Genomic DNA, 14,001 nt, shown 5'->3' on the forward strand with positions numbered 1-14,001 from the left:
TTGCCTTTCTATTAATTTTCCATGATTTTTCTGTTTGTAAAAATGTCTTTTTTAAAAATCTGCCAAAAGCTACCTCAGTTCTTTGTTCATAGGGGAGGGGTGGTTATGGATGCTGTGCCTATTCACAAATATTTATTGTGTACCTAGTAAAATATTAACATTGGTAGTCAACATTTTTGAGTACTTCCTTCATATCAGGCATCATAGTAAATGTTTTTAATACATCATTTGATTTTATCTTCACAACTACCCTATGTAAGAGTTACTTTCGATTTACAGACAGAGAATCAGGGGCTTGGAGAAAGTCCGTGCTATGCTCACAGTTACATGACAAATTAGTAGATGAGCCAGCACTTGAACCCAAGACATTTGACTTCAAAATCTATGCTATTAACTCTCCCTCTCTGTTTCTTCTCTCTGGGCCAGGTGTTCTGTAGCCGATCTAGGAATTTTAAAGAAATAGAATATATGCTCTGTAGCCTAAAGTTCTCATACAGGACATGGAGTGTGCATGCTTCACAGGGGGGCAACGTTGGGCCCATTTATGCCTGATGGCAAAGGAACTGACTAGATAACAAAAGCTGGTCACATCTGCCCCTGAAGACTGGAATGGGGAGGGGCCCTCAATGTAAGGAAATCAGATAGTCTTTGGAAGTCATTTTTAGCCCAGTGCTTGCCTCCCATGTCCATGCTCAACAGAGAGCAACGAGGACACAGCTAAAGAAACAGGAGAGCATCTCAGTAAGAACCTAGGCCGTAGATGATTGAACTTGAATCTTTTCCTGATTGAGAATATTTTGTTCTATCTCTCTAATACCAAAAGAAGTGGTCATTTCTAAAATTAATTTCTCAGGTGTTAGTTTAACTAATGAAGGGAATGTTTCCCAGTTTCACTAGTCTCTAGTAGGTTAGAACCCTTCGAGTATGTTCCATGTACCTGTGCTTTCATTTGCAGAACTGGAGTGCAGTTTTATGTAGAGAGAATTAAAGTTCAACCACATATGTATCTACTACAGCAGACAATGGTGGGGATCAAGACAATCAGAAATGTGGACACGATTTAGGCCTGTCCCTTTATCAACAGCTGCTGTGATGAATGGGGTAGATGCCATCAAGTGGCATCAAAGGCTGGATTGCCTCATTCATTCAAATGAAAGATGCCCAAGTTCTATTCTCTCCAAGGTCACTTAGGGAATCTGGGTCAGTCCTGCCATTTCCAACTACAGTTTTTTTAATATTAGGGCCTCTAAGTAAAATGATGCTAGTAAATTCTGTTCATCTTTAACACAGCTCTACAAAAGGGGGGAAAAAAGACGAAGTCTATTTCTTTTGTCTTTCTTTTTGCTTTTAAAAATGTGTGTCTAGAAAGTATCAAAAGAAAAAGCGACATTATAATTGCTGAAGTTTTCTTGCCAACAAAAGCACCCCGTTCCTGGGGGTCATGTGTAGGAGAGAGAAGGACCTTTAATGGAGAGATGTCTTTGGACACCTACCATAGTTTGTCAGTTTGCAGATGCTAATGGAACCAGGCTTGGCGATTGAAGGGGAAAATGGAATATGAAAGCAAAATGAAAGAGGCCTATGAAGCAAGCCTGTCATTTCTAAATGAAGGTTTCATGCAAAGGAATTGAGTCTTTTCACAGCTGAAAATGGAATTTTTAAATAAGATAAAATAAAAGAACACTTTGGCTTGTTGCAGGTTCTGTAATGAAATACAGTCTGCTAATACCGTGTGACCTGCATTTCTCCCTGTTTTATGGGTGCTATTCCTTGACGTAAAACCTGTATTTTCTCAAGTCAGCATTTGATGATGGATGTCAAAATACAGGCCATGTATTATGCATATAGCATTACCGATTTAAGGTGTTTACTTGTCAAGTTGAAGAAATTCAAAAACGTCATATCCAATGAATCTGCACAGCTGTCACTTGCAGTTTTTCATGCTTTTTGAATGAAACTTCTGATGAAAACAGTTTAGTTTTCCCCTTCACTATTCTAGGGGAAGAAAACAGCTAGCATTTAAAATGCGTGTTATTGGTTATATGGTTGGCTAAAAAACAAACATTCCAAAGTTTAGAAAGATGGACACTGCACTTTCATTTAAAATTACTTACCCTGTGCACAGTATCTCAATATAAAGAATAAAATTAAGTGCAATAAGGGGATGAAACATAAATAAAACTTTTTTTTTCTTTCTGAAAGCATGATATTCAATAGTATAAAATGTATACACAGAAGAGCAGAAAACAGGCAAACTCTTTTATATTTTTCTGGCACTTCATGCATTATGCACCTCCAAAACAACAAGCAGTTATTGAGCACCTGTCATTTCATTCCTGATAAAGTTTCACACATACCATAATGCCAGATTCAACCCGCTCTTGTCTGTCACATTACTAGAGGGTAAGTCAAGAATCTGGTCATACAATCTATTTGGAATTTTGTCCTCGAGAACTTAGCAAGTAACTTTGTATATTTAAGTCCGTAATTCAATGATAAGCTCATATAAATATCCATCAAGGGCAAAGAAGAGAAACCCAAGTGAATGTGTCCGCCTGTCTTTTAAGTGGGGAAGCAAATTGGGCCTTGCAGCCAGCATAGAGCTGATGTGCTTCACTTGATAAAATTAATTTTCACCAAAAGGATGTATGAGATAAATAAATGTCTCATATTTTTATGTCTCTGTGCACGTCATTAAAGAGGCAGAAAGTCAACCTATTTGGAGTGATTTCTCACCCTCACTAAACTTGAAGTTATGGCTGGGCCAACCTCATTGTAATATGTACTTGGGATTTGGGACTGAGATCCAAAGAAGCCCAAATTGCAAAAATCAAAAACTAAGTAGTCTGCTTTCCAATTTACTGTGCCCACATGTACTTTATGATTTCTGTGTTAGGCACACTGGGAATTTCAAGTGTCCATTATGAACAAGAGGCAAATGCAGCAGGGTCTCTTCGTTATGTATTATAATCTCACTTATATATTTATAAAATTTACATATTTATAAAATTTCATGTAGTAAGAAGTCCCGAGGTCAGTTAATTTTGGTTCTAGGGCCGGTTAATTCAGAAACTCAAGGACAGTTCTTCCTGTCATTCAATTTTTCTATCATTCAGTTCAGTCAATATCATTTAAGCTGATTTTGTCCTCAGCTGGTGCCTATCCTAGTTGGATGATGGCTGCCCAGTTCCAGGCACTACAGGCACAAAAGCAATGTCCAGGGGATTAAATAAGAATCTCTCCCTATGTGGTTCTTTTTAAGAGCCAGGAAATTCGTCATTAAAGCCCCTGAGCAGATTTCCTCCCATCTCCCCTCGGCCAGGCTAAGTCACTCACTGAGAAGAGAATAAGCAATCAATTGGTTTAAGATAGCAGGACCGGTCAGGTTATGCTGTAGTAACGAAAACAGCAACAAAACAAATCTCACTGTCTTAAAGCAACACATATTGCTTTTTCACTCACTCAGAATGCTTTGTGGGTCTAGGGTACTGTATAGGGCTGCTGCCCAGCCTTAATCTTCATAGTAACTCATATTCCCACAGTTGCTATGGCCTGGGAAGAGAAGCAGTAGATCAAATACTTGGACCAGAAGTGATGCTAACATTGTTCTGTTCATCTTTCATGGGCCAGAGCATTTCCTATGTCACATGGCTATATCTAAGTTCACGGAGGCACTTAGATATAATTCTCATGTGTGCCTGGAGAGAGAGGGGGACAAATCTCTGTGAGCAAGAAAAAAATCAATAATTGGTATAGACAGGTTTTTAGGGAACTATCAAAGTGGGTTAGAGTTATTTATAACAATCTCCAGTTTGTCCTTCTAAAAAACAACTCATCAGAGTTTATCCTGGGAGTGCTAATTGTTGACCTATAAATCATGCATTATATACAAATATATATATATATATATAAACATATACACATGCGCGCACACACACATACTGGATTGGATTAATACTCTGAACTCTCGTTATTTCCAAATTTTCCACATCTCTGATTTTTCTTCCTTCTCTTTTTCCTTCCCAATAGGTTTCACGCCTCCAGGAATGGATAGATCTTCTCCAGACAACAGCCCAGTGCATGGGATGTTACGCCAGCCATCCATCACGACTGGGGTCAACATCCCCATCATCACTGAACTAGGTAGGGGTGAATGTCAGCTCCGGGTGGATTTTTTTGGTCCTCTCTTCCAACCATATAGGATATGAGGAGGCTGGCCTATTGTTTAGTTCCTTCAGCATAGTAGGCTCCAGTGGGGTTTGTTTTGAGGGAGGTCGGAGAGAAGTATGAGTGGAAATTTATCAGGTTATCAAATGGAAAACTGATCTATCTTTCCTCTGAGATGAATGGACAGTTTACCTCCTGCTGATGACTTTTTTAAGGCGTATGAGATGATAGATTTGAGACTGGGGCATTAATTAGGGAAAGGGGGGGAGGGAGGGAAGGCATAGTCCATGGACTCTTGGTAATTTTCGCTGGCAGCAGCTCTGGACAGCTCCTACAATCAGAACCCCCTACTGAGGTGCGAAGCCTCAGGTCTAAGCCAAACCATTTTCAGAAGTGGGGAGAAACATTAGACTAATATGTCCGGACTCTACATTTATTCTATCCTCGAACTTCTCAGACAAAGGCCATTTCCAGTGAGTGCCACTCAGGTCCAAAAAATGATGGGGTTATTAGTGCCATGATCGTTGGCCATGGAATCCAACTTTTAACCTGGCCATGGCACTCCCTGCTACCACCTGTGAACTTGCAAAACTGCACAGTGGTTTCCGCCTCCCAAGACAAATACTGATTCCTATGGTCCTGATCCTGGGTCTCTTTACTTTAGAATGTTTCCTCTGTTATTCCCTCACTCTTGTCTTTTTCTGTACTTTCCTCCACTCCCTTTCCCCAACCCTTAAATGTTGTATCCAATTAGCTAAACCTGGCAAGTTGCCTTTGGTATCAGTCAATCAGGAAAAAAACAGTGGGACACACATTCTAATGATAACTGAACTGGGTAAGAAGCACTGTTTTCCTTAACATCAGTATCTCCTTTTGTTCTGTTGTTGGTATTTCCAACCATCATCAGCTTGTTTTTTATTTCACCGGCTGTAACAGAAAGGCTACCCCTTGGCACTGCTTTGAATGTGTTTTATTTGTGGCTCTGGTTGGAATCGACTGTCTTGTTCTGGCCTTTCTTAATGATTTTTTTCCCCACATAGCATCAGTAAACCTTTGATCACACCCATCTGACCTAGCCGTTGTTTTCAAAGCATCTTTGCTCTAATTCATTTTCTTTGGCCTGGGCCTTTTTTTTTTTCTTTTCCATGTGTCCCCCTGCTCTCCCGCCTTCTCCCTTATAGTCCTCTTCCAACATACTGTCAGTATGACTGACATGTCTTCACAGCTCTCAGAGGAAGTCAAAGGAGAAATATAAAAATTTTAAGATAAGAAACCCAAGACAGTGCCTTCCCTCCAGCTGTTTATTTTCCTTTATTCTGACTTTATTTGCCTTTTTTTCATACTAGGCCCTTTCTCAGAAGCTCTGGTTCTGAAGCCATAAAAGCAGCTAGCTCCCAGGGGAACTTTTCTTACTAAAGCCAGATTTCAGGAAGGGTGCCAAAGATGAGGTTAGTAGCTACTGAGGCACAGCTCTGCACTCTGATCCCCACCCCACTGGCCCAGGGCCTTCTCTGGGAGATTTAAAGTGGACCCATCAGGAAGATGAAGGGCTTGATTATGACTGCATTTGTCAAACCCTTCCATGATTTTCCATAATTCGGTTAATAACTCCATGAAAGGCACTCCTCAGCAGCTGGTCTCAGAACCGGGGATTGATCTTCTAAATAGAGACAGCAAAAGTGCTTCTCAATGGAGAGGCGGATAGAGAGGTGGGGAGCACCTGCCTTCAAATGACTCAAATGAAACTAACATGCCATTTTCTTGGCCCCCAAATATATTTCAAAATAAGATAGCAGCTTTTAACACAGTAATCTTGCTTGCTAGGTGTCTAAAAACTAAGGAATAAATTGTCCACCACTCAGCACTGCATTATTGCGGACGTAGCTATTTATCAGGACAAATTCACTCAGGTCAAGGAGTATTGCACTATTTTTTTTTCCCAGCAGCAGAAGAGGTCTTTTTTGGGTTTAGAGAAGTTGGCTAAAAGCCTAGGCTTCTGGACTATTCTCCTCAGAACCTTAGTGTAAGAGACCCAGAGAGCTCGTGCAGCCCAGACTTCTGGTTGGAAAATTCATCCAAACATCCCCATCTCAGAAGCCTTTAGAAGCATTTCAGAATCATCACTGCCAGGAAATTCTTTTTTACATTTGGAATTCACATGCTGCCAACTAGCTGGGATATCTCGATTTATGATCAGAAGAGTAGAGGAAAGACTTGATGTCGCAAATCTGAGGCAAAAATTCAGGCATTTTATGAGTATCATTGAATCTCCTGAAGCCTTTGTCCCTCACCGGATGTCTTCCATGAGCTCAGAGAACCTTCCATGTGTTCCCATCGCCCTTACTTTCTGACGTGAGCCTGATTTTCCAGTGATCATACCACCTTTAGCAATCACGCCGTCATCCTCCGACCACTTTGCCTTCTTGCGTGCCCACAAATACTTACTGTTTATCTACGTGTTCTGAGACGTGTTCTGCGTTTCACCAAGCCAGTAAAATGCCTTTTGAAAACCATAGACGATGCGAAGATCAAAACAAGTTTTTTAAACGCTGTAGTATATTCTAGTCTTCATCCATTTGGAGAGTCCCAACTGATATTTGTGGGTCAAAGGCCTGTATAAGTTCCACAAGGGGAAAATTTGTTTAAAGCTGTTCAACTTGACTGTTTCCCAGTTGTATTTAACCTCACAGATTTCGGGGTGATTGTTTAAAGCACCTACATAAATACTGGTCTGTGAAATAGGCTTTGGGTGACACTGGCTATTCTCCCTCCAAGTCAGGGTAACACAGAACAGTATGCGGGATTTTTACTGAAACTTGGCTTATGCCTTGGAGTTCCTTGCCAGTGTCTCAAATTTCTAGATTGCTAAAAATCTAGAGTCATCACTTTCTACTTGTCACTACTTCCCCGCCAAGTCTCATACCAACCTTTCTCCATCAACTTGAAAAAAGATAATAGATGCTGTTTCTTTTGGAGTGTCCATACACATGCCTCCTTGGCTATTACAAATAATTAAAACCATGCCCCTCTGCATGTTGTCCCATGTTGAAATTTCCTGATTCATAAAGCAGGAAGACTGAGCTGTGACCCATAACATGCTTTGGGGTAAATGGAGGGAGAGGAGGAAAGCTACGAGTTGACCCTAGAATGATCCCTAAGCAAGGCCTATGTGCTTCTGAGAGGAGTGGAAGGAAGCTGGGCATTTCCATAACATAGTGGGTGGACAAAAGGTGTGATGTCAGAAAGGCTATCCTTTGAGCAGCTCACATTTATCAAGGTGCTGGGCCAGGCTCACCAAGCACAGTCTCACTGGCACCTCTTGACAGCCTCTTGAGAGCTGCTGTTACCTCCCCATCTTACAGAGGGAGAAACTAAGGTGGAGAAGAATGCTTTGCACAAGAAAATTAGTGTGGAGCCTGGCTCCAAAGCCTAGTTGTCCATCCTGCATTTTGTACTTTCACCCACGAGCCTGTAATTCAAGTGCTGCTGAGACAATGTGGACCCAGAAGTGATAAACTTTGGAAGAACAGCTCAAAGAATTCTGCCTCATACAATAAACAAAAACAAAAGTTAAGAAAAAATATTATCCAAAAAGTTACTTTCGGAACAAACAAACAAACAAACAACAGTAACTCTAAGAAAGAAAATTAGCTGCTGATATGTTTAGAAAGGAATCAGAAAAAGGAAACCTCATTTATTCTTTTCCTCAAAGCACGAGCATTACTTCAGAAATCACAGGCACTCATTTCCTCCTCCACCACACACTCTCCCTGCTATTGCCTGCTCTGCAAAACTGAACATTTCTGAAGCCAAGATGGGAATGGAAATTAATTTGTCACTTAATTTTTAATAAGTTAAAGACATCTCAGTGACACAGTCAATCAGTCTGCATGTGTGTGCCAGAGGAGTCCTTGAGGAATCCTCAGATGGAAATAAAACACAGCATCAAATGCTGCATCTGCTTGAGCTGAAGCACAGAAAAGACTGAACCTTTTAGAAGGGGAAAGGGAGAACGTGGGCGTCCCTATGCACCTCGGGATGCAGAGCAAGTCGTTGTCAGCAAGCAGCCAGAGACAGCCCAGGATCCATCCCACCTGGGGTTGCCTTTGTATTAACCAGGGCCTGTCGGATATGGGCCCAGATTCAGGGCCGGGACACCAGCCACTACTCAGACCCAATGCCAGGCAGGCTGCGGGTCATGCCTGTGGGTGAATTCCTTGCTCTTTGCCTCTGCTGTGCTCCCAGTCAATTGCTCTTCACTTTCTTTTCCTTGTGGCTTAACTTACCATCCCAGCATGGCTACTTGTGGCTACTCATCCTTGAAATATGTTCATCTCTCAAAGGACTTGGCTACCAAAAAACACTTTAGGGTGTTTTTCGGTCATGATTCTAAAACTATACCAAAGGACTGACCAGGACTGTCTACTAGTCCTCCAGCAGCCTGCCGTGGGGCAAGCCTGCTTGAATTTGTTGCTCTCCAGGCCTCGGAAACTTGAACGATCACACAGGAGCAGTCCATTGAGTCCCACTGACCCCCACCCCCAGATCCATATGGCTTCTCCCATGCTTTTCTTTTCTTTTCAGTGACTTCTTAGTGTTTCTAAACCACTAGCTTCCTCTTTCTCTGGCTTCACTGCCTGTGTGTGGTCTTTTGAGCTAATTCTTATTTTACGCTTTTCTAGTGAATGATACTAATGTTCAGTTTTTGGACCAAGACGATGATGATGACCCCGACACAGAACTGTACCTCACGCAGCCATTTGCATGTGGGACAGCGTTTGCCGTCAGCGTCCTGGACTCACTCATGAGTGCGGTGAGTGGGTGCGGGATAAAAGAGGGGAGCACCTCCAACCTCCCACACGAGAGGCTCGCGGTCTGAAAAGGGATACCGACGTTCGTCAAACTGTCATGCAAATAAATATTTGATTATAAATTCTTGAAAGTGCAAGGAAGGCTATGTATAAATATAGGTGAACACTTGACCTGGTCTCCGGATCAGAGAAAGTTTCCACAAAGAAATAATCCACATTTTATGTCAAAATCTGAGCAATAGAAGGCTGGGGAGGAGGTCGGTGGGTGGAAATCATAAGGAAGAATATCCCATGAAGAAAGAAGCTAATGCAAAGGCCCTGTGCTAGGAGAATATGACAGTCTCAAGGAAGCCAAAGAAAGCCTGTGTGGCTGGACCACGGTAAGTGAGGGACAAGGCAAGGTCGGACCTGCAAGACCTTGAACCCGTTTTAATGGTTTAGGTTTTTTCTTAAGAGCAATGAGGAGGCATTGAAGGGTTTCAAGCTGACAAGTGATGTGACAAGAGACTGCCTCAGCTAGGGTGTGGAGGATGGTTCAGGAGGCAAGATGGCAGAGTCAGAGGCTCTCAGAGCTTAGACTAGGATAGAGCTGGCAGAGCTGGAGGGCGGTGGATGGATTTGAGTGGTGTTTCTGTAAAATCAATAGAACTTGGGAATAGAGTGAATATGAGCTGAAGGTAGAAGATAACAAAGTGTCCAGGATGACTCCTAGGTCACTGCCGGTCACTGAGACATTAGTTTTGGGGGAGGACCAGGCATGAGGGCCAGGCCTGGCCTGTTCTTTTTGCAAGGAAGGACTAAAGTAGTGGCAAAGAGTGGAGAGTGGGCTGGCAAAAGAATCAAAAGCATCTTTGGTTTCTTTTATAACTTGGTGGCATTGTTTTTGCACCCTTGAGGCCAAAGACAAAAACAAGTTAAAGGTAGGCCCTAGTTTAATGGAGCCATCCTGAACTGTAAAAGCCAAAAGCAGACATTAGAATGGATTATAACCTGAAACATATAATAAACACTTCATAAATAGTTTTTGGATAAATACTTAAAAAACAAATTATTTTGGAATTCTCAAGTTCACAATTTGTGGAAATCCAGACATAGGCTGGATAAACATTGACCTTTGGAGAATCCGTGAAAAGGAGTCTTATTGAACACATTAAAACCATAAACATAGCTCAGAGAGTTTTTATGCACATACATTTCTTAAAGTGCTTAAAAAGCCTATTCTCCTGAATGTGTTAAACAACTGATAGGCTAATTATGCACAATTCTCATCTATTCATTAAAGCTAATCCCAGAAGGACCTCTATTTGAAGAAAGAAAAAACATAAAGCTTTTTAAGACTAATTTAGGTTATTCTATATTCCTGAATGTGGTCCAACTGTAAGCATATCTTTGTTAAAAATCAGAATTATGGATTTAAAAATAATTATGAAATAACATTCATTTGAATTAAGGTTGGCTGCAGTCCATGATATACCGCTGCTTTCCAAGCCAAGGAGAAGAATTATACAGTCCCTAGGGAAGAACACTCTTGGTTTCCCAGGGCTTATGATCTTCCTAATGGCCTGAGAACACTGAGCCTAACCTTTCTACCTGCAGTGGTGTCAGGCTTGGTTTGGGCAAACTCCTTAAGCAAGCCAGAAGGAATGGTAGGTGATACTGGATGTGTTCATTAAACCACCACACTCTCTATAATGGTCCTCATAGTCTCCAAATTCTGTTTCAGATTTCTGTAATTCATCGCTTTAGAAATATCACTTTACTTCTGATGCTAATAAGGAGGATTACAGAAGGCTGTTCTCACTAAGAAATAATTAAACTGTTTATAGTACAAACTTTTTCAGAATTAGGAAATACTTTATTAAAATGTTTTGAAATTCAAATTTAGAAAATTATTTGTTTTTACATATCAGGTATTCAGTATATTTCAGGTAGGATTAGCTACATAATTTTCAAGGCCATTTTTTCATAAATTAGTAAAAATTTTAAAACGGTAACAGAGGAGCATTAAACCAAGCCGGGGGCCCTCCTGAGCATGGGCCCTGGGTCACTGCACAGGCCACACACCCTTAAAGCCAGCCCTGGTTCCAAGGAGTACAACTGATGTTAAGCTTCCGAGAACTCCATTTCTGCAAGCTACGGGGACACATGGTGGCCATGGGGTGGGAGTGGGTCCACATCTGGATTTGAAGTGCACAGCTATCTGTCTGCAGCATAGGGAGTCAGTTCTTAGAAACTCAGGAGATATCAAAGTGAGTTGGTTTGAAGTCTTTTAAAAGTCTTCAAACTTTTTTTAAAAGTTTTTTTAAAAGATTTAAAAGTCTTTTAATCTCCTTTGAAATGCAAACTAAAGTATTTGGGAGAGGGTAGCCAAGACATATGTGGATACAATAGTCTGAGAGTAGCACTTCTGAATTCTAGCCTGGGAAAAGAGAGTGTCAGGAATCTAGTAACTGTCATTGTAATTATTATCAGCAGCATCATTTATTGAGGATTCAGAACTGTGCGAGATACTTCACCTACAGTATCTAATCTTTTGTGCAGTAATATGAATAAACCTGGTCTAAGTGTTAAAGCAAGACATATTTAACTGATCCAGTTGTAGTGACTTTTCAAATCTTTAACCAAATGCCTAACCAATTATTCCAGGCCTTTTTTTCATTGTCTAGAATGAACAAGTTTCACAGTGAGGTCTTGACCTGGGTCTGGTTCAACAGATCTAATTGAATCTAGACCTGATAAAATGTTACCTGTGATTTCTTTGCATTCCACCCCAACCTTCATATTTATAATATATAATATAATAGATTATCAGGGACCAAGGCAGTAACTGGAAAGAACCGAAAGGGTGGGTGAGAATATAAATTGAGAAAGTGAGACTCCTCCGAGCAGCAGGAGCCAGAGGTAAGCTTCCATCTCAGTCATTTTCTTACAGGCAACATCACACACACACACACACACACACACACAATCTCTTTAGATCTCGATGATCTTTTTCTAGCGCTCCTCCCAAAATTTGCCCTTTAATCATATGTCTAAACATTCCCTGAATGTTGTCCTTTAAAACTCAACTCCTGCTGCTTACTGCTTCATTTGTTGAAAGAATGTTTTGATTCATCACAGGCTTTCCTTGAATAGATAGGGATGTTGCAGGCATGGCCTCGTGCCTTTCTCTTGCAAATCAACAGCAGAAACACATGATGAGAGGGAATCATTATGCTTATGGATATATGCCTCTAATACTATCGCAACTGTGAAATGTATTTTTCAGAATGATACCAGCTTGCTACATATACAAAGGTGAAAAGGAAGCCTCTCTTTATTTAGAGTTGAAATGGGCACATGAGTATTCAGATGTTTTTTTTTCTATAATCACTGCTTCCCTCTACCATCACCCCCAATTTAAGTTCCACCTAGATCAGTCATGGACTCAAGAGCTAGACTGCTTGGATGTGGATTCCAGCACTGCCATTTACTGTCTGTGTAATCTTAACCATTTTGTGCCTCAGTTTTCTCATTTTTAAAATGAGGATAATAATAGTACCTACCTCATAGGATTTTTGAGATGATTAAATAAGGTAAAGTTGTAGGCCTTTTAGCCACGCTTCTCTCGTTCAGGCCCACTTCTACATCTGAAAGTGTACTATCCCTTCTAATAAAGCTTTTCTTTTCTGCTATTAAAAAAAAAAAGTTGTAAAGTGATTAGTGCAGAATTTAATACATGACAAGCTCTATATGTACTTATTGTTATTAATCAATACATTTATTGGGCACTTACTAAATGCCAGGCACTATTTTCCATTCTGGGGATTCAGCAGTGAAGAAGAAAGACGAAGTCCTTGCCTTCATGTTGTTTGAAGTTTCATTCTAGTGGGTGGTAACTATATAAGTGATGATAACTGTGTGAGTAAATAAGTTCTGTCAGCTAGGGATAACTGATTTGAAGCGCATGAAATAGTTTGAATGGGTGTGGAGACTTGTTTTAGCCAAAGTGATTGGAATAAATCTCTCTTAGGCAGTAAGTTTGAAGCTGACACCAAAATATCAGGAGAGCACCTGGAGGTGAGGGTGACTAACTTTGCCAGGCAGAAGAAAGAGCAAGGGCTGAAAAGTAGCGATGAGCTGGGTTTGGTTTGTCCAAGGAGTGGGTAAGGGCCATAGTCGTTGGAGTGTGGTAGACATGGGTGAAGGTTACACAAGAAGCAGTTAGACAGGTAAGGCCATTGGCCACACCACAGATATTCTGTATATAAAAGCATGTCCAGTCAAGTTTTAAATCTGGGGTTAGATACTTCAGTCTTGGTTAGAGGATTCACCTTCTTTTAGTTACCACCAGCATCTTTATAATGCCACTAGAGAATGTGACCATCTAGAAGGTAGACCCACGTGATTTGCTCTCTTAACTCCGTTTGCATTAGGGGCCAAACCCTTGAACTATGTTATGGAGAAAACCAAGTTCTTGTTTAGCCCAGACTAACCTAGTGCCATGTGAAGTAAGTTACATAAACAAAATATTCCTTTATGGGCCTATTTCTTACACTCCACTCAAGAACCTCCATTTCTACTTCTCAGAAGAAGAATGACCAGCCATGGGCTATCCCAAGGCGGCTGAGCTAGCTGGCATTGTTTCAGTGTGGCAAACTGTAGTATGTTCTGTTGGACTCAGAACATGCCATGGCTGTCACATCAGGCCAGGTGGGCCCAGGATTGAAACAAATCAAATAGTTCTCATCTTTCATGAAAGAAAAATACTAAAAATAAAAATCTACACCATGAAAATGAGGAAATATAAAAAATGGCAGCTATGACATGGAAAATGACAATTTTAGAGCAATTATAAACGAAAGGCAAAGTGCCATTAAAGTTAAGGCAATGTTATTAAAAGATGTGTTAATTTTCAGTTAAATTTTCTATAAAAGACCAATTAGTTTAAAAGGCTTGACAGCATTAACTGTGAAACATAAGCTCTGGTAATTATACTTGAAAAAATAAAAAAGGAAGATGCTCCCGCGTGTTGGAGACACAC

General features: G+C 40.7%; 1 protein-coding gene across 5 annotated transcripts in view; it reads left to right on the forward strand.

Moving 5' to 3' along the window:
* KCNMA1 (potassium calcium-activated channel subfamily M alpha 1) overlaps positions 1-14,001 on the forward strand; it is a 686,137-nt gene that overhangs the window by 645,585 nt on the left and 26,551 nt on the right. For 4 of the 5 annotated variants that reach the window (XM_025049379.1, XM_025049380.1, XM_015592253.2 and 1 more), the window contains 2 exons: positions 4,030-4,143; positions 8,850-8,980. In XM_025049379.1, coding sequence (XP_024905147.1) covers positions 4,030-4,143; positions 8,850-8,980 — 245 coding nt within the window. Of the gene's footprint in view, positions 1-4,029; positions 4,144-4,921; positions 5,003-8,849; positions 8,981-14,001 lie in introns of all 5 variants that reach the window. The other variant, XM_025049381.1, reaches the window with a different exon arrangement.

The sequence above is a fragment of the Pteropus alecto genome, unplaced genomic scaffold, assembly GCF_000325575.1.
Source record: "Pteropus alecto unplaced genomic scaffold, ASM32557v1 scaffold155, whole genome shotgun sequence".
NCBI classification, from domain to species: Eukaryota; Metazoa; Chordata; class Mammalia; order Chiroptera; family Pteropodidae; genus Pteropus; species Pteropus alecto.